The following is a 27,360-nucleotide window of genomic DNA, read 5'->3' as shown; positions in this document are numbered from 1 at the left end:
TAACCTTCTCCCTGCTCTATTAAACTGTCATTATATATCACAAAAAATTTTTAAAGTAATTACTTATGATCGCTTTTGTCTATTTATTAATCTCTAGAATAAACTGTTTCATTACATGATATAGAACTATAATTGATCCTTTTATTTGTAAAATTCTCAACATGAAAGGGGCTATTCCCAACACTAGTAAACCCTTTTGAGAGAATAAGACTTTTATTGGGAAATATGCACTTTACATGTTACTAAGTTATAATTAGGTTCAGGATATTAAAAATAACCCATAAAACCTTGCGTTAGAGGCAAATGCTTTATGATGGGATTCAATATCAAGAAATTCACTACTGAGCTCTCTCTCCCAGCTGTTGATGATCTCAAATCAATTATTTTCAACCTCAAATTTAAGATTTCTCTCTCCCTCTGTCCTATAAAACTATGAGCCAGCCCCTTTAAAGCTAGTCTGCATAAAAATCTGATTTATTTTTGCTTTCCCCCAGAGCCTTGCATATAGTATACGCAGACATAAATAACTCAGTTTCTTTTCTTCCTTCACCAAGTCAACCTCTATTTGCCTTCCATGCCTTCCACTTAGCTACCAGTCAAGGAAAGATAAGCCGCTGGTCTGACTGAGAGCACCACAGTGGGCCATAATGCTGGGGGGATGCACAAACCCAGGTCAGAGTTCTCTTTCTTCCATATCCATGCAGCTGAGTGGGTAAGTAGATTCAAAGTCTGTCATTGGCAGGGTCTCTAAAGTGCCCCCCTGCCTTGACTTATTCCTTTATGTGACTTGCCAGAAGGTATTAAGATCCCTTGAATTAGATTGTGGGGCATGGGGCATGTCAGGAAAAGTCAGAGGCTAGCCTTCGGCCCAGGCCTGAGGAGAATGCTCTGTTGCAGCTTATACAAAGCATTGTTTTAGGTTTTTGCTACATGCATAGTAATCAATCAAGTGGTTCTTTACTTGCTTCAGTTATTACTAATTGTGACTTCGAATATATAGTTCCAGTGCTTATTTGAAGGAGGGGATTTACTCATTCTTGAATCCCCTGGACATGCTGCCATCAAATTACTGCCAAAAACTCCATTCTTAACCATAACAGGAATCATTACAAAATAAATGCTCGATAAATCTGCTTGATAATCACTTTTGTTTTAGACTTTTCATGGAAACAATACCATCAACATGTTCGATTAAAAGACTTATAAAACAAAATTGGCCTACATATTCAATGTTTTCATATTTTTTTTAAAGAATTTAAAATAACTTTTTTTAACCTGCACTTATTTTTTTTTCTTTGTCTTCCAGTTGCCTGTCCAGTGACATGTGGCCTCTCAAGTTCATGTGATCATTTCTAAGTTGTTCATCTGGCTCCATCTTCTTGATCTGTACTGCCTGAGCATTGTCAATAATATAACTCTCTGTGGCAAACGTATTTCTCTTGTATCTGGATTTGCCAATGTAAGGGCTTTCATCTGGGGCTTTATCAATTTCAGCATACTAAAAGCAAAATAATAGATTTATGGTTTAATAAGTGATCTCCAAGCAGTCAAATGACATTATTCATTTTATTAGTGGCAAACATATCACAGAATTGCTCAAGTTTATATAAATTTTACATGCCTAGGAGCTGAAAGATGTATATTATTCTTTTATCTTCTTCTTAATATACCAAAAAAGGAAATTAGAACTAAAAATGGTCTCAAAAGAATTCTTCCTCCTACCACAGAAGAGTGAAAGTTTGGACTGATTGATTAAAGAACTGCCTACAGTTATGTGATTTTTAGCACTGCTTGATCTCTCAAATTAGAAATATGGGTGTTTTATTTTGGTTTCTTGGCTCATATAAGTAAAATCTCAGTCTAATATTTTTTTCAGATACATGGTGTGTAGCCATCAGTATAATACATTTTAATAATTGAATTTTTAAAAATGAAATATCATATGATATTGGTTGGAATCACTGGGTCTTAGAAGTTTGGCATTTCCTCACTTGCAGTGACATTTATGGCATTTGTACCAGTCATGATTGATTAATACTGAACCCAGTAATTACTGAACAAACCATGTAAGGGGATGACTATTCCATGGTACTGAAGCACTTTTCCCAGAAGTCTGGATTTAAAGGAGCTGATCAACCCATACACCTGGGAAAGATAGCTGCGAGTTAGACGACTGCTTTTGGTAATGGATATGGCTATGGGCAAAGATTCTTTTGAAGTTTTTTACCTCTTTAGGATTCTGTTCTAACTCGCGGAGCCAAATAAGTCATAGATTGAACCAAAATCCAGTTTAATCCTCTCATAACAAGAAAGTGGAGTGATATCTGATGAAATCCCTTACATGTCCTCACCACCTGCCCTCCCCCATTCCATCCCATGTGGGCTTTAACTTTGGATTACTAAAAAATTAAAATAACTCACCTCTGATGGATAATAATTTAGTGGCTCAAATTTAGCATCAATTTTATAAAAGGCCAATTCCTGTTCCAGCTCATATTGCTTCTGACATGCTCGTGTTAGTTCTATGGTCTTCTGTTTTAGCTATTGGCCCAATTTGATATGAGACAACATACAGGATCAGTAAGTTAGTATAAAGGTGTGATGATATGGTAAGTTCTCATCATAAGTTATAATCATATATGTTTAAAAACTTCACAGTAAGCTGCACAACACTCAAAACATTTTATCTTACTTCTAAATTATAAAAAATGAAATACAAAATTATTATTTCATCAGAGATCATGTAAAAGACCTTTGAAGTTTATCTGCTGCTTCAGGATATAATGAATAATGATTTTAAAAATCACTTAAATTTGTTAAACATGAAAATATTTTTGTATCAATTATTTTTGTGTAACTGGCCTAATAAATACCTGCTTCCTGATTTTCCAATAATTAGCACTAATTTCTTAAACTGACTTTCCGACTTTAACAATAGTTTCAAATTACAAAGGAAAATGATAACTGACATTAACTGCAGAGAAATAAAGAGGAATGAGAAGGATGAAAATAAGAGCTTGGTTTTAATTGTCATACTGTTGTTGCTGTAGTATTAAGTGTTCAGAATATTATTCTTTGTAATAAAGAATAAGGGATGTGAATAAGCTCAACCAGATCCAAATATGTAATATTCAATTTTAATAAAGTAATTCTACTATAACTTTTTATTCTTAGAAATTTTTGGAGCTTGGAGAAGAAAAATGATCCAATCTAATTCTCTGAATTTATAAACACAGAAATTAAGTCTCAGATTGGTGAACTGACTTGTCAAAAGTTACATATTAGATCAGTGTCAGAAACTAAATATTTTATTAACTAACTACTAGTACTAGCTCCTTTCTACCAAACCAAACTTTGAGTTTATTTCAAAGATCCACTAAGTGATTTTTGTCTTTTTTTGGCCAGTATCTGATGGTAGATATCAAAGAAAAAGCATGCAGAAAAATTTCATTAATATAAAAATGCAAGCTGAAGAGAATAAAACATAAACAAACACAAACATTTTACAAGGCCCAGGAAATCAAAGTCGTGCATGATTTAGTTCACAGTCACCTCCTGATTATCCATCAAAATGGAAGTAATAGCCTACATAACGGGTAACATTGAGCCAAATTCTCAGTGTGCCAGACATTGTGCTAAGCATTTTACATATGTTATTGCACTAAATCTTCACAACCACCCAATAAGATGATAAAAGCTGCACAGAGAAGTTAAACAACTTGCCCAATTTCATAGCTGGTAGTAGAAGAGGCAGAATTCAATTCCAAGTCTCCTGATTTCAAATCCAATACTGCCTATTCTTCCATGCTGCCTTCGATGTACTGCTGCAGGGTGTCCAGCACATTACCCACATTGATATTTTCACTGAATGCTCATAAGTCTCCGAGTCTCAAGAAAGCAACTCACAATCAACACTGTCAACTAATCTTGGGTTCTCTCCTCAAAACTCATTGGCAATAGTGGCAAACAACAGGCAAATGTGACTGGAATCACAGAGAATACATGAACTGGTCTCTGCAGGCAAATAATAATAAATAGGCTGTGCATTTCAAAGCACTTTTGTGCCTTTTATAAGCCCCAGGCTTAGCATATTGTAAGCACTCAATAAATATCTGTTGAAGAAATGCATGAATAAAAGCAAAATAGATGTCAAATGAACTGGAAAGTAGGCTAGTCACAGTATTAGCTTTGGATAATCAAGAGTTGACTGGAGGTAACATATTTACCAATCAGAAAAATAATTCTTTCCCCCACATTCAAATTTGCTCTCCTACATAAACATCCATTAAAAAAAATACATACGCACACAACCACATTTCCCAAGAAGACAAGCCAGTTTCAAAACTTAAAATGTAAGCAAGCATATTAATGCAAGTTATCATGCAAACCCTGAAAAACATAGTGTACAGTTCAGGCCTGGAAGAACTACCTTTAAGGAAGAATAAAGAATCAGCAGAAAAGGGCCTGCAAGAAACCAAGACAAGGGCTAAAAGAAGCAAACAGATACCATCACCTGGAGAGTTAAACTGTAATAATACAAGTTGCTCTTTACTGACAACTTACCATAGGAAGACATGGCTTTTAGTATTGGCATTATTCTTACATGGATGTATTTTATTGTCATTCTGAGTTATAGATTTACTACCTTCCATTACTTAGCTTGATTCATTTCAAATTATTTTCATTATTAGCTCATTAAATCCTCACAATTCTGTGAGGCTAGCAGGACAGGTAAATAATCCTCATTTTAAGTATAACTAAACTGAAGCACAGGAATTAAATAATTTGCAAAAGGACAAAGAGTAAATTTGGTTAATATTTGTTGGTGGCAGGACAGGACTACTACGGTTTAAATGGCCACCAGAAGACTTACTTCAGTGCTACTTTTCTTTTATACATTAATTGGCCTAATGCACAAGCAATTACTTTTTTAAAATGGAAAACTTCACATAATCACAGATGATATTATCATTAGATATTCTGCAAAAGATAATAAAAATGTTTTTCAAATATAAGCTCTTAGAATAAGACCCAGAATTATTTTAGGCATCTAATAGTCCTTGGGACTAACAGATAATAGGCAAAACCAATATGAACTGGCAATTTAAAGAGGAAATACAAAATAGCCAATAAATATATATGCAATACTCAACTGTCCAACAACTATAAAAATTCAAAATTAAAACAAGATTCCATTTTTTTCTACCATATGTACAAATTCAAAATAATAGTACCTAGTTGGAAATTGGGTATTTTCTTCCCTTCTGAAATGTAAATTGGTTAGAAGCTTTTGAAGTGTGCATTAACACTTATCAAAATTTTAAATGCAAATTACACGGTAATTCCACTTCTAGTGGTTTATGCTAAAGAAATACTAGTATGAATGCATAAGGTATATATAGACACACACACACACACAGATTTTCTCTGTAGTACTGTCTCTAATAGCAAAAATTGTGAAAGCAACCTAAATATCCATCAATAGGAATAGGCTAACTAAATTATGAAGAATACATTTAATGGAACACAACATAGACTTTAAAAAGAGTAAGAAGGCTTTATACATGCATGTACATATATTTTTTAACTTGGAGAGTTGTCCACGTATGCTGTTTTGTGAAAGTTAAGATGCTGAATAATAATATACAGTCTACTCTCCATATCTGAGTTCTGCATCTGTGGATTCAACCAACCACGGATTAAAAATATTTTTTAAAAGGATGGTTGCATCTGTATTGAACATGTACAGATATTTTTTCTTAATTATTATTCCCTAAACAATATAATATTTATTAGCATTGACAATGTCTTAGGTATTATAAGTAATCTAGCAATGATTTTAAAGTATACTAGAGGATGTACGAAAGTCACTTGCAAATACTACACCATTTTACATAAAGGACTTGAGCATCCATGGATTTTGGTATCCATGGGGGTGTCCTGGAACCAATCCCCCACAGATACAGAGGAATAACTGTACACAGTAACATTCCTTTTTTCATTACAAAAATATTCAAAGGTATAACATGCTTAATTATATATACATTATGTAATTACATGTATACTGTATAAGAAGCATGAAAACAAAATATTAATATCTGGGGAATGGGGTAGGGAAGAGTGGACTTTCATTTCTGCTAAATACAGTTGTGTTTTCTAAATTTGTTACAATGAACATACATTAATTTTGTATATAAATGTGTTTTTATTTTATTTTTATTTTTGTTTTTGTAGAGACAGGGTCTCATTATGTTGCCCAGGCTGATGTTGAATTTCTGACCTCAAGTGATCCTTCCACCTCAGCATCCCAAAGTGTTGGGATTAAAGGCATGAGCGATGGCACCTGGCATAAACATGTTTTTAAATGGTTAATGATAAAAATAACATAATGACACAGAGAAGAGCACAGTCTGACTTCTAACAAAAATAGGTATAGAAAAAAAAAAGCAAAAACTTCTGACAGTTTACAAAACATTTATTCACAGCACAAACATATCAATAACATTATAAATAAGCAAAAGAGAAAACTAGGCAACTACAGTTCATAGTTTTGGGATAGTGGAAAGTCTTAAGGTCTGACATTTTGCCAAGGTTTTCAATGGGCTGAGTAACGTGCACCAGGGAATCAGCATAAAGATATTATATTTTATCTTAGTAATAAAAGATGGATTCCATGTCCAAAAAGACCTATAACTCACAAAATTTTAGGTAATTTTGCCAGATCGCCTTCTAAATGTTTTTGCCAATGAACAGCCTCACCTACAATGTTGTTTTTAAAAAATACAAATGTCTAGGAGTACATAATGCAGCCCAAGATAGCATTAGTCTTTTGGGAAGCCATATCATCTAGTACACAGTCAACTACAATTCATAAGCCTTTCCACATATTTCTGTTAAACCACATCTTCCCCATTATATGGTCAGGAAGTTGTATTTTTAGACCCAAGGGCAAAGAATTATCTGTCTTAAGAGAATACAGCCAAAGCAATGTAAAATATGAACTTACCAATTCATTTTTTGTGTTTAAGTCACTCTTGAGTTCCTCACAGCTCTGCTTCTGTAACATGGCCTCCTCTTTTAATGATTTATTCAATTTATCTTGATTTTTAATTTCCTCAAGGAACCTTGTTTGTTTGCTCTTAAGCTCTTCAGTTTCTATCATCTTTTTTTCTAGGTCTCTTTCCAGTCTTTCTACCTCTTCTGCCAATGAAAATTTAATAGTTTATTTATCATTATATTTCCTATTTTTAAAACGGCAAGAATATTTCTCAAACAATAGTGAAAAAAGTCTAAAAATATTGTAAATACAATTCTACTTTTAAAATTAGCCACCATGGTTTTGGAAAAAAAGACTATCCTGATCTTGAAATTGAGGCAAGAAGGCATCATTTCAATGATATTTTTAAAAGATAATACTTTACTTCCAAGTATTTAATCCAATTAGTGTGCTGATAAATGAGTTCTTTTCTAGATGACCTTTGAAAAACATGCAATATTTTATCAGACATTAGTAATTACATTTAAAAGGATGCTGCAAACATGTTTGCAAAATTCTGTATTATCTTAAAATCCTTCCATGGCTTCCTGTTACTCTTAGGATAAGATCCAAAAGGCTTGCGAAAAGCTGATAAAGTTCTTCATAATTTGGACTCAACCTCCCTCTTCTGCCTCATCTTCAAGCATACTCTACTGCAGCTTTCTTAAAGTTATCCCATTTCTTCAGATTTGTGATGCCTCTTCTCACCTATAGGCTTTTATTCACATGCTTTCCCTAGAACTGTCTTCCTCTACCTCCTACTGGGCTATTTTGCATCCTACAGGTCTTAAGTTTTAAAAAAAAGTTTTGAGAAGCCTGCCCAGGCCCTATCCTGTCACCAGGTTAGATGATTCTGAGGTATACTCCCATGCTACCCTGAAATTCTGCTTGGCCCTTGTCACACAGGGAGTAGTAAAATGTGATCAAATAGCTTAGCTGTCTGCCTTTCCCCACTAAAGCGTCACAAAAGCAGAAACTACATCTACCTGGCTCACCTAGACTAGATCTAATAGCCTAGCACATTAAAGTCTCCTAATTAATATCTGAAGGCATGAAGGAACCATAAGTAGTCTAACCATTTCACCCAAAAGTTATCTAGATGACTTTCCTTTGCATTATTAATATTTTTAATGATTCCAAAACATAAACTTCAGAATAACAAATGTTGAGTTAGGGAGATTCCAAACTAATAAAAACTTGCCACGTTTCTCAAGTATTGGATCAAACCATATGAAATTGCCATTTTTGGAGGTCAAAACAGACTAAAACTAATTTCAAATGAACAGACAGGCTCATTTCCCAACACTCTAAATTGGCTATTTGATACCTTCCTCTTTCTTCTCAAACTTCCCATACACTTTCTTCTATTTTCTCTCTCACCTGATTATCTCACCTTTAATTAAGAAAATGACCCCATCAATAAGAACTCCCTATTTTCCCACCACCACAGCAACAAAACTACCCACACCTGCACATATCTTTGCTCCTTTCTGAAGGAGAAAGTGTCACTCCTACCAACGGATGATTTTTCCTTTTTTCTCTAATCTCATTCTCATGTCTTCTCCAGAACCAAAAGAATTGAGCCATGTCTTGTTTCTCCACTCTGCTTTTAGGTTTTTTTTTTGGACGGAGTCTCGCTCTGTCGCCCAGGCTGAAGTGGAGTGGGATGACCTCGGCTCACTGCAGACTCCGTCTACCAGGTTCAAGTGATTCTCTTCTCTCAGCCTCCCAAGTAGCTGAGATTACTACTTGAGATTATTACTTTGGGTGTGGCGCCCAAAACCACACCCAGCTAATTTTTGTATTTTTAGTAGAGATGGGGTTTTGCCATGTTAGCCAGGCTGGTCTCAAACTCCTGACCTCAAGTGATCCACCTGCCTCGGCCTCCCAAAGTGCTGGGATTACAGGTGTGAATAGCTACACCCGGCCTCCACTCCACTTTTGAATATTCTGTTCATTTGTTTTTTTGTTTTCTGGCTTTGAAGTTTACTGCATTTGTTGTTTCTGCCCATTTCCTGGTCTGGAAGACACTGGTGAATTTTTCAGTTTTAATTTTTGATCTTTTTAAAAAAATGATTTATTAAGTACTAGAAGAAACATTATGGGAAAAAATTTCAAATCTCCAGCCAAATGTCTCTCTCCTATTCACTCTTCAAGCCATTATAATCTAGCATCTGTCCCCACTATTCCTTAACTACTCCTGTCAAGATCATTATCACCTGTTGCCAATCTAAAGCACTTCTCTGCTTCTCACTTCATATCTCAGCAACATTCAACAGAGTTGACCACTTCCTCTCTTGAAAACTTCTCTGGGCTATTTCCCACTATTTCCTGGTTTTCTCCTACCTTGCTGGCCTCTCTTTCTCAGCTTCCTTAGCGGACTGTTTTTCTTTCTTCTCCCAACCACTGCCTGAGTGAGCTGATTCCCATGCAATTTAATGTCATTTTTATGCTGATGTGACTCAGCATAAAATTTGTATGGCTAGTCCAGATCTCTTTAAACTCCAGACTCACATTTCTGACTCTATGCCACCTCCACTTAGTTGTCTCACAGACATTTCAAACTGAATATGTCCTAAATAAAACTCTGAATTCTTCATTTTTACAAATGATATCGCCATCTAGCCACTTACTTACTTGAGCCAAAAGCCTGGGAATTATCCAATCCATTAGAAAATGCTGCTGCTTCTACCTTCAAAACTGATCCATCTATCTTTCATTTCCACATCCAGCATGTTAACTACAGGCCATCAACGTTTCCAACCTGGATCACTCCTATCCAAGTGTTAACCAGGGCTGACTCTGCTTAGCTTTCAAGATCTTGTGAACGTATTCAGATGGTATGGCATAGACTCCAGCCTAGATTGCTATGCTAGCCTCCTAACAGGTCCCTTCATCTCCATTTTCCCTGCTCCAAATCATTCTCTATGTATCAAAAATGATGTCCTATCGCTGCTTTTTAAAAAACTGTCAATGGCAGCCGGGCATGGTGGCTCACGCCTGTAATCCCAGCACTTTGGGAGGCCGAGGCAGGCGGATCACCTGCGGTTGGGAGTTCAAGACCAGCCTGACCCCGTAAGAGAAATCAGAGAAACCCCGTCTCTACTAAAAATACAAAATTAGCCTGGTGTGGTGGTGCACGCCTGTAATCCCAGCTACTTGGAAGGCTGAGACAGGAGAACCACTTGAACCTGGGAGGCGGAGATTGCGGTGAGCTGAGATCGCACCATTGCACTCCAGCCTGGGCAACAAGAGCGAAACTCTGTCTCAAAAAAAAAAAAAAAAAAAAATTGCCAGTGGCTTTCCGACGCACCTGAAATAAAATCAAAATTCCAAGGCCCTGTGCCATCTCACACCTACTTATGTCTACACACTTTTTATTGAGCTGTCCTCCAGTCTATCTGATTTTTTTCTTTTCTTTTTGGATAGTTTTATTTATTTTTACTTTTCCTTTTTTTAATTATATTTTAAGTTCTAGGGTACATGTGCACAACGTGCAGGTTACATATGTATACATGTGCCATGTTGGTGTGCTGCACCCATTAACTCGTCATTTACATTAGGTATTTCTCCTAATGCTATCCCTCCCCTCTAGCCCCACCCCATGACAGGCCCTGGTGTGTGGTGTTACCCACCCTGTGTCCAAGTGTTCTCATTGTTCAGTTCCCACCTATGAGTGAGAACATGTGGTGTTTGGTTTTCTGTCCTTGTGACAGTTTGCAAAGAATGATGGTTTCCAGCTGCATTCATGTCCCTACAAAGGACATGAACTCATCCTTTTTTATGGCTGCATAGTATTCCATGGTGTATATGTGCCACATTTTCTTAATCCAGTCTATCATTGATGGACATTCAGGTTGGTTCCAAGTCTTTGCTATTGTGAATAGTGCCGCAATAAACATATGTGTGCATGTGTCTTTATAGCAGCATGATTTACAATCCTTTGGGTATATACCCAGTAATGGGATGGCTGGGTCAAATGGTATTTCTAGTTCTAGATCCTTGAGGAATCACACACTGTCTTCCACAAAGGTTGAACTAGTTTACACCCCCACCAACAGTGTAAAAGCGTTCCTATTTCTCCACATCCTCTCCAGCACCTGTTGTTTCCTGACTTTTTAATGATTGCCATTCTGACTGGTGTGAGATGGTATCTCATTGTGGTTTTGATTTGCATTTCTCTGATGGCCAGTGATGATGAGCATTTTTTCATAAATGTCTTCTTTTGAGATCTGTCTGTTCATATCCTTCGCCCACTTTTTGATGGGAATGTTTTTTTTCTTGTAAATTTAAGTTCTTTGTAGATTCTGGATATTAGCCCTTTGTCAGATGGGTACATTGCAAAAATTTTCTCCCATTCTGTAGGTTGCCTGTTCACTCTGATGGTAGTTTCTTTTGCTGTGCAGAAGCTCTTTAGTTTAATTAGATCCCATCTGTCAATTTTGGCTTTTGTTGCCATTGCTTTTGGTGTTTTAGACATGAAGTCCTTGCCCATGCCTATGTCCTGAATAGTACTGCCTAGGTTTTCTTCTAGGGTTTTTATGGTTTTAGGTCTGACATTTAAGTCTTTAATCCATCTTGAATTAATTTTTGTATAAGGTATAAGGAAGAGATCCAGTTTCAGCTTTCTACATATGGCTAGCCAGTTTTCCCATCACCATTTATTGAATAGGGAATCCCTTCCCCATTGCTTGTTTTTGTCAGGTTTGTCAAAGATCAGATGGTTATAGATGTGTGGTGTTATTTCTGAGGGCTCTGTTCTGTTCCATTGGTCTATATATCTGTTTTGGTACCAGTACCGTGCTGTTTTGTTTACTGTAGCCTTGTAGTATAGTTTGAAGTCAAGTAGCGTGATGCCTCCAGCTTTGTTCTTTTTGCTTAAGATTGTCTTGGCAATGCAGGCTCTTTTTTGGTTCCATATGAACTTTAAAGTAGTTTTTTCGAATTCTGTGAAGAAAGTCATTGGTAGCTTGATGGGGATGGCATTGAATCTATAAATTACCTTGGGCAGTATGGTCATTTTCATGATATTGATTCTTCCTATCCACGAGCATGGAATGTTCCTCCATTTGTTTGTGTCCTCTTTTATTTCATTGAGCAGTGGTTTGTAATTCTCCTTGAAGAGGTCTTTCACATCCCTTTTAAGCTGGATTCCTAGGTATTTTATTCTCTTTGAAGCAACTGTGAATGGGAGTTCACTCATGATTCGGCTCTCTGTTTGTCTATCATTGGTGTATAGGAATGCTTGTGATTTTTGCACATCGATTTTGTATCCTGAGAGTTTGCTGAAGTTGCGAATCAGCTTAAGGAGATTTTGGGCTGAGACAATGGGGTTTTCTAAATATACAATCATGTCATCTGCAAACAGGGACAATTTGACTTCCTCTTTTCCTAAGTGAACACCCTTTATTTCTTTCTCCTGCCTGATTGCCCTGGCCAGAATTTCCAACACTATGTTGAATAAGAGTGGTGAGATTTGGGCTGAGACAATGGGGTTTTCTAAATATACAATCATGTCATCTGCAAACAGGGACAATTTGACTTCCTCTTTTCCTAAGTGAACATCCTTTATTTCTTTCTCCTGCCTGATTGCCCTGGCCAGAATTTCCAACACTATGTTGAATAGGAGTGGTGAGAGAGGGCATCCCTGTCTTGTGCCAGTTTTCAAAGGGAATGCTTCCAGTTTTTGCCCATTCATATGATATTGGCTATGGGTTTGTCATAAATAGCTCTTATTATTTTGAGATACATCCCATCAATACCTAATTTATTGAGTTTTTAGCATGAAGGGCTGTTGAAGTTTGTCAAAGGCCTTTTCTCCATCTATTGAGATAATAATATGGTTTTTGTCTTTGGTTCTGTTTATACGATGGATTACGTTTATCAATTTGTGTATGTTGAACCAGCCTTGCATGCCAGGGATGAAGCCCACTTGATCATGGTGGATAAGCTTTTTGATGTGCTGCTGGATTCGGTTTGCCAGTATTTTATTGAGAATTTTCACATCGATGTTCATCAGGGATATTGGTCGAAAATTCTTTTTTGTTGTGTCTCTGCCAGGCTTTGGTGTCACGATGATGCTGGCCTCATAAAATGAGTTAGGGTGGATTCCCTCTTTTTCTATTCATTGGAAGAGTTTCAGAAGGAATGGTACCAGCTCCTCTTTGTACCTCTGGTAGAATTCGGCTGTGACTCCGTCTGATCCTGGACTTTTTTGGGTTGGCAGGCTCTTAATTATTGCATCAATTTCGGAGCCTGTTATTGGTCTATTCAGCGATTCAACTTCTTCCTGGTTTAGTCTTGGGAGGGTGTATGTGTCCACGAATTTATCCAATTCTTCTAGATTTTCTAGCTTATTTGTGTAGAGGTGTTTACAGTATTGTCTGATGATAGTTTGTATCTCTGTGGGATTGGTGGTGATATCTCCTTTATCATTTTTTATTGTGTCTATTTGATTCTTCTCTCTTTTCTTCTTTGTTAGTCTTGCTAGGGGTCTACCTATTTTGTTGATCTTTCAAAAAACCAGCTCCTGGATTCACTGATTTTTTTGAAGAGTTTTTTGTGGCTCTATCTCCTTCAGTTTGGCTCTGATTTTAGTTGTTTCTTGCCTTCTGCTAGCTTTTGAATGTGTTTGCTCTTGCTTCTCTAGTTCTTTTAATTGTGATGTTAGGATGTCGACTTTAGATCTTTTCTGCTGTCCCTTGTGGGCATTTAGTGCTATACATTTCCCTCTACACACTGCTTTAAACGTGTCCTAGAGATTCTGGTATGTTGTGTCTTTGTTCTCATTGGTTTCAAAGAACATCTTTATTTCTGCCTTCATTTCGTTATGTACCCAGTAGTCATTCAGGAGCAGGTTGTTCAGTTTCCATGTAGTTGAGCGGTTTTGAGTGACTTTCTTAATCCTGAGTTCTAGTTTGATTGCACTGTGGTCTGAGAGACAGTTTGTTATAATTTCTGTTCTTTTACATTTGCTGAGGAGAGCTTTACTTCCAACTATGTGGTCAATTTTGGAATAAGTGCAATGTGGTGCTGAGAAGAATGTATGTTCTGTTGATTTGGGGTGGAGAGTTCTGTATTAGGTCTGTTTGGTGCAGAGCTGAGTTCAATTCCTGGATATCCTTGTTAACTTTCTCTCTTGTGGATCTAACATTGACAGTGGGGTGTTAAAGTCTCCCATTATTATTGTGTGGGAGTCTAAGTCTCTTTGTAGGTCTCTAAGGACTTGCTTTATGAATCTGGATTCTCCTGTATTGGGTGCATATATATTTAGGATAGTTAGCTCTTCCTGTTGAATTGATCCCTTTACCATTATGTAATGGCCTTCTTTGTCTCTTCTGATCTTTGTTGGTTTAAAGTCTGTTTTATCAGAGACTAGGAATGCAACCCCTGCCTTTTTTTGCTTTCCATTTGCTTGGTAGATCTTCCTCCATCCCTTTATTTTGAGCCTATGTGTGTCTCTGCACATGAGATGGGTCTCCTGAATACAGCACACAGATGGGTCTTGACTCTTTATCCAATTTGCCAGTCTGTGTCTTTTAATTGGGGGCATTTAGCCCATTTACATTTAAGGTTAATATTGTTATGTGTGAATTTGGTCCTGTCATTATGATGTTAGCTGGTTATTTTGCTCATTACTTGATGCAGTTTCTTCCTTGCATTGATGGTCTTTACAATTTGGCATGTTTTTGCAGTGGCTGGTACCAGTTGTTCCTTTCCATGTTTAATGCTTCCTTCAGGAGCTCTTGTAAGGCAGGCCTGGTGGTGACAAAATCTCTCAGCATTTGCTTGTCTGTAAAGGATTTTATTTCTCCTTCACTTATGAAGCTTAGTTTGGTTGGATATGAGATTCTGGGTTGTAAATCATTTTCTTTAACAATGTTGAATATTGGCCCCTACTCTCTTCTGGCTTGCAGAGTTTCTGCCAAGAGATCCGCTGTTAGTCTGATGGGCTTCCCTTGTGGGTAACCCGACCTTTCTCTCTGCCTGCCCTTAACATTTTTTCCTTCATTTCAACTTTGGTGAATCTGACAATTACGTTTCTTGGAGTTGCTATTCTCGAGGAGTATCTTCATGGCATTCTCTGTATTTCCTGAATTTGAATGTTGGCCTGCCTTGCTAGGTTGGGGAAGTTCTCCTGGATAATATCCTGAGGAGTGTTTTCCAAATTGGTTCCATTCTCCCTGTCACTTTCAGGTACACCATTCAATCGTAGATTTGGTCTTTTCACATAGTCCCATATTTCTTAAAGGCTTTGTTCATTTCTTTTTACTCTTTTTTCTCTAAACTTCTCTTCTGGCTTCATTTCATTCACTTGATCTTCAATCACTGATACTCTTTCTTCCAGTTGATCGAATCAGCTACTGAAGCTTGTGCATGTGTCACGTAGTTCTCGTGCCACGGTTTTTAGCTCTGTCAGGTCATTTAAGGTCTTCTCTATGCTGTTTATTCTAGTTAGACATTCTTGCAATCTTTTTTCAAGGTTTTTACTTTCTTTGCGATGGGTTCAAACATCCTCCTTTAGCTCCGAGAAGTTTGTTATTACTGATCTTCTGAAGCCTTCTTCTTTCAACTCGTCAAAGTCATTCTCCATCCAGCTTTGTTCCATTGCTGGTGAGGAGCTGCATTCCTTTGGAGGAGAAGAGGCGCTCTGATTTTTAGAATTTTCAGCTTTTCTGCCCTGTTTTCTCCCCATCTTTGTGGTTTTATCTACCTTTGGTCTTTGATGATGGTGACGAACAGATGGGGTTTTGGTGTGGATATCCTTTCTGTTTGTTAGTTTTCCTTCTAACAGTCAGGACCCTGAGCTGCAGGTCTGTTGGAGTTTGCTGGAGGTCCACTCCAGACTCTGTTTGCCTGGGTATCACCAGTGGAGGCTGCAGAACGGCAAATATTGCAGAACGGCAAATGTTGCTGCCTGATTGTTCCTCTGGAAGCTTCGTCTCAGAGGGGCACCTGGCTGTATGAGGTATCAGCCAGCCCCTACTGGGAGATGCCTCCCAGTTAGGCTACTCGGGGGTCAGGGACCCACTTGAGGAGGCAGTCTGTCCATTCTCAGATCTCAAACTCCATGCTGGGAGAACCACTACTCTCTTCAAAGCTGTCAGTCAGGGACGTTTAACTCTGATTTTCTTTCACTTCCTTAAACTCACAGGGTCTTTTGAGCCTCAAAGAACAAGCTGCTCCCTCCCCTTACTGCCATTCTTCACATGGCTAACCCTCTCTTCTCTTTGCTTTTGGGTTAAATGTCACTCCCTCAGAGAGCCATTTCTCTATGCCACAAAGAGGGTTCCCCTGTTACTTTATCTGGTTTTTTTTTTTTTTTGTCTGTCTTCTCTGCCAAAACATAAGCTGCATGGACAGCAGCACCATATGTCTTCCTTCCCATTGTATCCTTAGTGCCAAATCCAGTTGCCTGGTGCACAGTACACACTCAGTAAATATTTGAATTGATTTATGCTGCCATTTCCCATGTACATTTTAATAGCATTATAAAGTTCATGATACATATTTCTAGATAACTTCTGAAAATAAATTCCTCCCTCACCCAAATTTATTATTTTTTTAATTTAATCTTACCTAAACTGAATCTCTCAAAAGCCTCCTGTCTATCCTGAGTGGTTACTGGCTGACTTTCCAAACTTTCCAATGAACGGAGGTGGAAAATGGTAAACTGGAGGTAATGAGGAAGGGTCACAACTGGATTTTCAACTAGGATCAGAGAAATCAAATCTTGAAGCGGTTTCAACTTGCTTATATCTTGGAGCTGAAATGATATAACATTAGTATTGGTATAATTTAATTTAAAAATCATAACATACTTAAAGGAAGTTACAAATCAAGGAAATTTAACATGGCAAGGAATCTATTCATGAAACCAATTACCCAAAAGTAGTGGTGTCAGGAAAGGGAGTATATGAGTATTTATAGTGTATTTGGGCAGTATTAGGTATTTTCCATACACTATTTCATTTGTGACTCCTCACAACAACTTATCATGTAAGTATCATCTTAATTTTACAGATGAAGAAATTCAGGATCAAAGAAGTTAGGCGACTTGCCCAAAGCTCAAAGCCTTGTAAGTGAATGAAACAGGATTTGAATTCAAGTTTGTGTAACTCTCAACTTTGTCTTTTCATTATACTGATTTAACAAATCAAAAAAATGAATAGTTATAAAAAATATTTTGGTAAATCTTCAGATAACTGTGCTATAATTGACAGTTTATTCAGATAGTTTATTCTCAACCTAAAAAGGCTGAGAAACAGTACTCCAAATAGCTAGTACAAATAAATCTTCTCTCCCAAGTGAATGTGCAGCACTCTTCATAATGCCAATTGCAAATATCAATGGGGTGAGGACATCATACAAAATTAGAAATAAATATTTACTGATTTTCCTATTGCACAGCTGACACTAAGTTGACACTATCTAAGGATCAACTACTTCAGGAATATTTATGGCAAATTTTAGATCTATGGCTACCTCTTCCCATCATCCCATAGCATCAACAGCCCCAAGGTGATGCTGTACAACATGGGGTTGGGCTTGGGCTCTGAGGCTCTTGGACTGTCACAGGATGAAATTAGAAAGCATAGGTATTGTTAACAACACAGCATTAAATGAATATTGCTTATTATTATTGGCCTCCACTGGTGAAGGCTTAAAGAATATAGCTTTAGACTTATTTAGTGTTTTAAAGTTTTTTTTAAAGCATTTTCACATCTCTCATTTCATCTGAGCCCCCATAATACCCCTGTAAAGGAGGCAGTATAGGGATTATTTTCCCCAAACAGTGGTTTTAGAGGGATTAAAGAATTCTCCAAGGTCATGGAAGGCAATTCTATAGAGGCCCATCTTTGAAGTCACATCTTTCATTTTCTATTCTACAACTGATGTTCATTAAATTATGGCACAATTTTCCCAATTTTAATACAAATTTAAATAAATTGACATATTTACTAAGCAAATGCTTATTAAATACCTAGCTGTGAATAAATACCATAAGAAAATCATAAACTATATTCCAGAGAAAAATATACAACATCATCCAAATATGTAAATCATAACAAAGTTGCTCTATTATAAAAAGCTAGTGATCAACCTCCTATAACACCTAACATTATAATCAAAATAAACTGGTAAATTTGAAATTGGAAGTTAATACTGTCAAAAAAAAAAAAAAAACTCAGAACTTTCTTCTAGGCATTCAGTGATCTGGATCCTGGCACAAAATGTGACTCTAGATAAGGGATTTAACCTGTCCTAGACCTTACTTGTTACTACCTAACTCATAGTGTTACAAAAATAATCCTTGTACTGCCTTCTTAACAAGAATGTTATGAGGCTTACATGAAATGATAAATGTAAAAATGCTAAGAGGTCAACCCTAGGTTACTATGGAACCCATGCAAAATGAGGACTGCTTGTATTTAATTAATCTAGAAAATCATGGGCTATGTCTCAATCTAGTGTTTAGTCAAAGGAGCAAAATCTTTAAAAGAAGAAATCCCATTTTTAAAAAACTTAGATATTTTTAATCTTTTATTTTTTAACAAGTCTAAAAATTCCTGCTATTTTGAATAACTTACCGATGATATCTTGTTGCCTTTCAAATTGAGGACTCGCAAAGATTTTAACTTCTTCCCTAACCATACTGGAATATGCTCAATTTCATTTCCTGCAAGGTTAAGCTTTTGCAGATTACACATATTTTCTATGCCTTCAATTTTGCTGGAAAGCAAAGGATAAAATAAAATTTAGTGAGTACAATTATAGAGTCTCTCCATTGTATTTTTAGAATAAACAGCTTTAGCTCCATCTTAGATTACTTTTCATAATGATAATTTATCAACTCTTTTCATAAATGAGAACAAAGAAAAGTGGCTAAAGCCAAATTTACCAGAACAGCTAAACTGCCAACCTTTTATTACTATGCCCAGGAATCCTATCAATCTTATTATTAGACTTTGCAACTCCATAACATAGAAAAGAAAAATGTGTCCATGGCATTCTCACCGACTACTGTGAACAGTACTAGCAAACAGCCAGTGGAGACCTGGGAAACTCAATAGCACCCTGTGCTATCTGCTACATTCCTGTCCAAAAGATGTTCCTAATTATTGTCTTAAGTTATCATAAAAAGATTAGCTATGCCAGCAGGATATGGGAGCCCATAGATGATACTGTATTTAGGAATATAAGTACTTTAATCACAACTTTTAAATAAAGCATTTATCACACATATTAATGAATTCTGATTGATGAAGGTTTTTCCCAAGTCACTTCTAATTTATTTGTCAATTTAATTCTTCGGTCAATTTTCTATACTGCACAAATACTTCAAAGCCTCTATGTACACTGGGTAAATATTTCTAAGCTTCTCTACTTTCACTTTTATTTTGCTGAAAATATTTTCATCAGAGTCAACTTTTTATACAAACTTTATAATAAGGGTTTGGTTCATTAATCATTTTTTTTCATTTCAGTTTTGTCATATCAGAACTTCTGCCATTGCTAGCCATTTTCTTGGCCATCATATTTACCAAGTCTAACTTGGGGGAAAAGCATGCAGATATTAAGAATTTCAAGATTTGATTCTTGTATCATTTTGTCTATAACAAGTTTTCTATATGAAGTTTTAGCCAGTGTCAGTTTTAGTATGTTTATTTCTCACAGTAATATTTATTATGAATTGGAAACAGGATTGAGAGCATATTTCTTGTAGCAATGAGCAAAGAACATCAGAATCAAAACAGATTAGAACGTCTTGGGGGTCAAAATGGCAGGGTTAAAACATTCTGCTTCATGTCAACATTCTTAATGTAATAAGGTAATAAATCACAGACAATATCTGGGAAAACTTCCTGTCAGAAATGAAATTAAGATACAATTTGGTGTTCAAAAATATATCTCTTTGAAAATGCTAGATGTTATTCTGTACTTCAGTAATGCCAAAACAGAAAGACAGTTACCTACCATATGTGAAGAGACAGACATTCATTTGATTGATGAATAAAGATAAAAATATCTTCTGTTTCTGTGTCAAATCATTCTTTCAGTAATGTGGATAACATTAATCTACCTCTCTAACAAAGCCATCTGCAATGCTGTCTAAAGATTTTGTTATATAACTCACCTGATTTTGTTATATGATAAGTTGAGTTCACGTAATTTTAACAGCTTGTCCAACTTTTCAATCTTCCCTATTAGATTATAGCTGAGATTCAGTACTTCAAGTTGAACACATTTTTCCAAATTCTCAATATACTAATTGGAAACAAATGAATAAATACTTTACACAACAGATGACTTGACATAAAGTACAACATTTACTTATGTGCATCAGGGTCTGTTTGATCAGTCATCAGAAAATAATATACCCTTACTGCTCTCCTGGAGAATCCCTTGATGCAGCTCTCCTTGACTAGGAGTAATAACTCTACTCAAGCTACCAAACTCTCCTTGCCCTTCAGTGGACAACAACATTGTCTATATACTAAGAAGCTCAAGACTATCCAACAAGATTTCCCTCACTGTCGTTCCCTCTACCTCACTTTTGCCATACCTCTCCCTCTCATTCCCCTCCTTTCTTCCAAAAGATAGTGCTATGGTTTTAGTGTCCCCTCCAAAGCTCATGTTGAATTTAACTGCCATTGTGACAGTTCTGAGAGGCGAGACCTTCATGTGGTGATTAGGTTATGAGGGGTCTGCCCTCAGGAATGAATTAATGCCATTATCTTGGGAGTGGATTAATTATCACAGGAGTTCAGTCTCCCTTTTCTCTCTGTGTCTCAGGATCTTTTGCTCTCTTGCTCTGCCTCACCATGGGATGCCTTCTACCATGTCATGACGCAGCAAGAAGGCCCTCCCTAGATGCAGCACCTCAATCTTGAACTTCCCAGCCTCCAGAACGGTGAGCCAAAGAAATCTTTACTCTTTATAAATTACCCAGTCTGTGGTAGTCTGTTACAGCAGCAGAAAATGGACTAAGAGACTAAGAGAGATAGCTTTCTTCTTTTTCTTTTTTTTTGGGGGGGGTGGGGAGGGGGCGGGGACTGAGTCTCGCTGTTGGCCAGGCTGGAGTGCAGTGACGCAATCTTGGCTCACTGCAACCTCTGCCTCTCGGGTTCAAGCGATTCTCCTGCCTCAGCCTCCCGAGTAGCTGGGACCACAGGCGCGTCCCACCTAGCCTGGTTAATTTTTTGTATTTTTAGTAGAGACGGGGTTTCACCATGTCAGCCACAATGTCTTCTTTTTCAAGTTAAATCAAGTACTTATGCTCTTGCATGATCTCACCTCCTCCCCCAATGCCCTTGCAAATTCAACCTCTTTCTCCCTCCTGTATCTTCCCCTCAAGTTTAAAAGCAGTCATTTTCCAACATATATTCATTACACACTTACTACATATGAGGCATTGCACCAGGTAATGAGAATATGGCGTGAACTAGATAATTTTTCCCTGCTGCCCAGAGCTTATATTCAATATGTTCAGATTTCTTCTATATAAATCACCTAGGACTAAACTTGTTTTACTATGAAGCTATCATCTTATCTTCCTTATCTACCACCAATGTTCTCACACGAATTGTCTACATTTGTTCATTCTGTCTTCCATTCATTCCTATTCTACAGGTTGACTATACCTTATCCAAAATGCTTGGGACCTAAAGAGTTTCAGATTTCAGATTTGTTTTGAAATATTTGCATTATACTTACTGGTTAAGCAACACAAATCAAAATATCCAAAACCCAAAAATGCTCAAATGAGCATTTTCCTTGAGCATCAGGTCAGTACTCAAAAAGTTTTGGATTTTGGAGCATTGCAGATTTTTGGATTTGGGATGCTCAACCTGTATTGGTAAGGCAATATATCTTCTACCACATCAAATGGTTCTCTCCAAGATTATAATTCATTCACCCATTCCACAAATATTTATCAAACATGGATTATGGGCCAGGAGCTGTTCTAGGTACTGGAAACAAAGTAGTGAATAAAGAAAACAAAGTTCTTGTTCTCAATCACAGAAACAGACAATAAACAAATAAATATATGGCAGGGCGCGGTGGCTCATGCCTGTAATCCCAACACTTTGGGAAGCCGAGGAGGGCAGATCACAAGGTCAGGAGATCGAGACCATCCTGGCCAACATGGTGAAACCCTGTCTCTACTAAAAATAAAAAAAAATTAGCTGGGCGTCGTAGCACGTGCCTGTAATCCCAGCTACTCAGGAGGCTAAGGCAGGAAAATCCCTTGAACCAGGGAGTAAGAGGTTGCAGTGAGCCGAGATCACGCCATTGCACTCCAGCCTGGCAAGAGAGCGAGACTCTCTCCAAAAAAAAAAAAAAAAAAAAATATATATATATATATATATATATCCATCTCACTCTGTCATCTAGGCTGATGCCCTCTCTTACCACCCAATCACAATTAGTCACCCTCTCCTCAGTCGCACTCTCATTCTTTTAGTCAACAAGTATTTATTTAGCACCAGGCAGTAATGCTAGAGTAGTGAACACAACAGGCAAAATCTGCTCTGTTGGTGCCTTGCATTCTGTCACAAGATGTCTTTATTTCCTTTTTAGCACTGTTTATTTTCTGAAGATCTTGTTTGCTATAAAATCTATAAAATATGTATATATTTATATTTATATATAAATATATATATTTTGCCCGTTGTGTTCACTAATCTAGCATTACTGCCTGGTGCTAAATAAATACTTGTTGACTAAAAGAATGAGAGTGCGACTGAGGAGAGGGTGACTAATTGTGATTGGGTGGTAAGAGAGGGCATCGGCCTAGATGACAGAGTGAGACCCTGTCTCAAAAAAAAAAAAAAAAAAGAGAAGACCTCACTAAGTTGAGACCTTAACAACAAGAAGCCAGCTGTATGAACATCTAGGTTGCCCAGGCTAGAGTACAATGGCGCGATCTTGGCTCACTGCAACCTCCGCCTCCCGGGTTCAAGCGATTCTCCTATCTCAGCCTCCTGAGTAGCTGGGATTACAGGCGCCCGCCACTACGCCTGGCTAATTTTTGGTATTTTTAGTAGAGATGGGGTTTCATCATGTTGCCCAGGCTGGTCTCAAACTCCTGACCTCAGGTGATCTGCCCACCTCGGCCTCCCAAAGTGCTGGGATTACAGGCGTGAGCCACTGCACCCGGCTGCTGCTTTTCTTTTAACTTATTAAAATACATCTTTCATTAAACACAATGTTTAAGTCTTATGCAGGCTAAATCTGTCAATATTTTTCCTTTGTGGTACTAGGGTTAGTATTTGCTTAGGGGGACCTTCACCACTCTAAGATTTTTAAAATATTCTCATATACTCTCTCTAATACTTCTATAGCATTTCTGTTACTTGGTTTTTTCATTTTGCCTTGTTTTCATTTAGTTCTTCACCCTTCTGGAATTACTTTTTGTGAATAATACGTGGTAGAAATCTAAGGTTTTTTTCTTCCAATTAAAGGAATTAAGTTGTCTATTATAATGTGTTCATGTTGTATAGTTTATGAATAAAGCTGTAAACACTCTAGAGCAGGAATTAGCAAACATTTTCTGTAAAAGGCTGATATGGTTTAGCTGTGTCCCCACCCAAATCTCATCTTGAATTCCCATGTGTTGTGGGAGGGACCCAGTGGGAGGTAATTGAATCACGGGGGCAGGTCCTTCCCCTACTGTTCTCGTGATAGTAAGTCTCACGAGATCTGGTGGTTATTATAAGGGGGAGTTTTCCTTCACAAGCTCTCTTTAGGCCTGCTGCCATCCATGTAAGACGTGACTTGCTCCTCTTTGCCTTCCACCACGATTGTGAGGCTTCCCCAGCCACGTGAAACTGTAAGTCCAATTAAACCTCTTTCTTTTGTAAATTGCCCAGTCTTGGGTACGTCTTTATCAGCAGCATGAAAATGAACGAATACAAAGGCCAAATAGTAAATGTTTTTGGCTTTGCGGGCCATATAGTCTGTGGCAACTACTAAGCTCTGCTACTGTAGTGCAAAAACAACCACAGACAATATGTAAACAAATAAGGGTGACTGTGTTCCAATAAAACTTTACTTACAAAACTAGATAGCTGGCCTGATCTGGCCTGTAAGCTGTACTTTGCCAACCCCTTCTCTACAGACTCAATGTTGTAAGAATATTGAGTAATAGAAACTTATTAATTTGGAAATGTCATATACTCCTGATTTAGAACATTCACTGGAAACAATAAAAGGTCTGCCACAAATTAGGTGACATTAGGATAATTTTTTTTCGCAGTATTAAAGCACAGAAAAGTTAAAAATAGTATCTATGCTCAGAAATTGTTGGTAACCTACCTTAAATTTCTTGCCACCGTCTTTAGAAAGTGAAAGGTTCAGAGATTTTATCAAGGCCAAATTATCCTGTTTAGTAAGTTTTTTAATGAGGGCCTCTGTAATATATCTAACTCCTGCATGTGAATCAGCTCCTGAAATTATAGAAACAGATCATCATCAGTAGAGGAAAGACATGAATATCACAAAGAACAAGTTGTTTTGATGTTATGCAACAAAAACAAAAATTAAGCCATGCATATACCAAAAAAAGCTGGCTATTTCTAATCATAATGTTTTAATAATATTTTACTTCATAGCGTTTCATAATTATAATGAAATAATGATGTAATGATTGTAATACTATAATGTATTATAATGTAATAACTATAATGTATTGTATATTACAATTAATGTATTGTAATACTATAACATATTGTAATGTAATAACTATAATGATATAAAGATGATAATGGTTATACACACTATAAATATTTGGTGTGTGCCAAGCTTTGGGCTAAGTGGTTTACATTTTTAAAATTTAATTTATACAACAAACCTTTGAGATAGAAATTATTAATATCATCACTTACTAAAAAAAATCATTTGCTCAAGATCCTACAGCTAATTAAGGCACAAATCCAGAACTTGAATCCAGTCAGAGGAATATAAAACTTGCACTTTTAACTATATGAAGTTTTTAGCAATATTTTCGTGTTAGTTTTTAAAAATAAACTGGTAATACTTAGTTGTTTGTTTTTTTAGAAAATTCCAATCTAAAGTTCGGAAACATTGAAATTCTTAAAAATCCTCTTTTCCTATTTGTTTATGGTAAGAAACTCTAAATTTGTTGCACTTTTAAATAGAGAAAATCACAACATATTTTATAGAGCTAGAGCAGTCACTTGATGGACGGCAAATCTGGTCTTATAACTTTCCTGGATATTGTTGTCAAAGACTGTTAATGCCACATTACATTTTACAAAAGTAGCCCTAAAAAGAAAATCACCTCTTGGTTCTTGCCTTACGAGTCAGAAAAAATTAATCCTGGGTTGAGATCCAGGCTGTGAGCCAAAGATTCTCTAAGATTATTTACAAGTTAGTATTAAATTTATTTTGGTTCAAAATAAAACGATTTTTAAATTTAACTTGGCTTGTTCTGGGAAAGAAAATTGATTAATATTCTAAATTTGATAACATTCTAAAATATTAATCAAATTAGAAATAACAATATGCCAACTCGCAGCAAAGATATAGTATAAACTCACTGTTGTTAATGCTTACTAATAAAACCTGATTAGAGTTTAATGGCTATTATTTCATGACTTACCAAAGAATAACTTACTTTTGAAGTTAAATGCTCTACCACTAAGTTATACCCCCAACAATGCACTTTTGAGAACAGATTCCTAGACTAACAGATGCTTTTTAGAAAAAACTAAAACACTAGTGGAACATACATACATGTCCCATATGTGGAAATCAGTCCATTCACAGATAAGCAGTTTGCTAATAAGAAGACTGGCATAGGCCAAGTATGGATAACGTTTTTTTACTGAATTAAGGCGCTCCACTCTGAAGTGAACAGATCTTCCCTCCCCTTAACCAAAGAGGATGGCAAGTTTTGGGATGAGTTTTAAGACTCTCCTACCACAGGAAACAAAGCTTCCTCTTTCTGAAAACTCCCTCTTTGAATCCACTGACATCTTTACCCTCACCCAGAAACCTCAATCCTCCAACTGTCCTTACAGTCCTTAATTTCTGTTAATAAAAACAATAGATCAAATTAGTACCAGAATGTTACAGTTGGACCAAAAATGCAAGCCGAAAATTTTCCATCTCTACTTGAAGTATGTGGTCAGACCAATTCTTACATTAAAAAGTGATACCTTTATGGTCTTGATAGTCCAAAAGCATATTGTTTTCATCTGCAATCTCAACTTGCTCACACCACTGTCCTCCAGAACGAAAAGGTAGAGTCTCTGATCCAATCAAAGGTGAAAGTGACCTAGATCTCATATTGGACATAGATGATGGGATAGGACAGTGAGATGATGATGGTATCTTTGCTTTGGAGAATATTTTTTGTTGAGAACCTTTCTTCATTGCAAGAATAAAGCCAGGTGTTCATCAAAACCTGTAAGAGTTTTCAGTATATTCAACAAGATTAATTTTTAAGAGTTATCAAAACTATTATTTCTAGAACCTTCAGGTCTATAAAGTTATAAACTCAGAGGCCATAAATGCTAGGACCCATACTACTCCAAGCTGATGGAGCAGACACTGTATCAAACATCACTGATGACCTTGCCAGAGAGAAAAGGGATCTCCAGAGGGGCTAGAATTGACACACGCTCCAGCTGGAAGTGTTGTCATTCCTGTTCTGTTTATTGAACCAAACTAGTCCCAAGGCCCCTTTTACCCACATAACGGGGTCCTAGAATGCAGGAAGCTGGAATATTTGGCAACCAGCAGTATTTAATACTGACGAGCACTCTCTCCTTCCTCAAAGTTTCTTCCTTTGGTTTCTGGGACACAGCATTCTCCTGGTATCCTCCTGCCTCCCTGGCCACTCCATGGACTCCTTTGCTGGCTTTTGTTCCTCCTTGCAGTGTAATTTAAACATCAGAACTCCTCAGTGGTCCCTTCTAGTTTCTGTCTAATCTTATCTTGGACAAATTAATGCACACCCATGGTTCCCAATGCCATGTGTTTACTCTATTTAATTTTTTATTTTTTTTTGAGACGGAATCTCGCTCTTGTCGCCCAGGCTGGAGTGCAATGGTGCGATCTCGGCTCACTGCAACCTCTGCCTCCCAGGTTCAAGCTATTCTTCTGCCTTGACCTCCTGAGCAGCTGGGATTCCTGGTGCCTGCCACCACGCCCGGCTAATTTTTGTACTTTTAGTAGAGATGGGGTTTCGCCATGTTGGCCAGGCTGATCTCGAACTCCTGACCTCAGGTGATCCACGTGCCTTGGCCTCCCAAAGTGCTGGGATTACATATGGGTGTAAGCCACCATGCCCA

At 37.0% G+C, this 27,360-nt stretch overlaps 1 protein-coding gene across 5 annotated transcripts in view; it reads right to left on the bottom strand.

Moving 5' to 3' along the window:
* Positions 1-27,360, bottom strand: part of CNTRL (centriolin) — a 102,483-nt gene that overhangs the window by 62,655 nt on the left and 12,468 nt on the right. For all 5 annotated transcript variants that reach the window (XM_031014841.3, XM_055351820.2, XM_055351821.2 and 2 more), the window contains 8 exons: positions 26,224-26,471; positions 24,359-24,489; positions 20,175-20,305; positions 18,628-18,769; positions 16,616-16,802; positions 7,007-7,200; positions 2,422-2,541; positions 1,276-1,498 (listed from right to left, as the gene is read on the bottom strand). In XM_031014841.3, the coding sequence (XP_030870701.3) occupies positions 1,276-1,498; positions 2,422-2,541; positions 7,007-7,200; positions 16,616-16,802; positions 18,628-18,769; positions 20,175-20,305; positions 24,359-24,489; positions 26,224-26,440 (1,345 nt within the window). In that variant the 5' untranslated portion in view covers positions 26,441-26,471. The remainder of the gene's footprint in view (positions 1-1,275; positions 1,499-2,421; positions 2,542-7,006; positions 7,201-16,615; positions 16,803-18,627; positions 18,770-20,174; positions 20,306-24,358; positions 24,490-26,223; positions 26,472-27,360) is intronic.

The sequence above is a fragment of the Gorilla gorilla genome, chromosome 13, assembly GCF_029281585.2.
Source record: "Gorilla gorilla gorilla isolate KB3781 chromosome 13, NHGRI_mGorGor1-v2.1_pri, whole genome shotgun sequence".
Classification (NCBI taxonomy): Eukaryota; Metazoa; Chordata; class Mammalia; order Primates; family Hominidae; genus Gorilla; species Gorilla gorilla.
The sequence above is the reverse complement of the archived record's forward strand: the minus strand, read 5'-3'. Positions and strand labels throughout refer to the sequence as shown.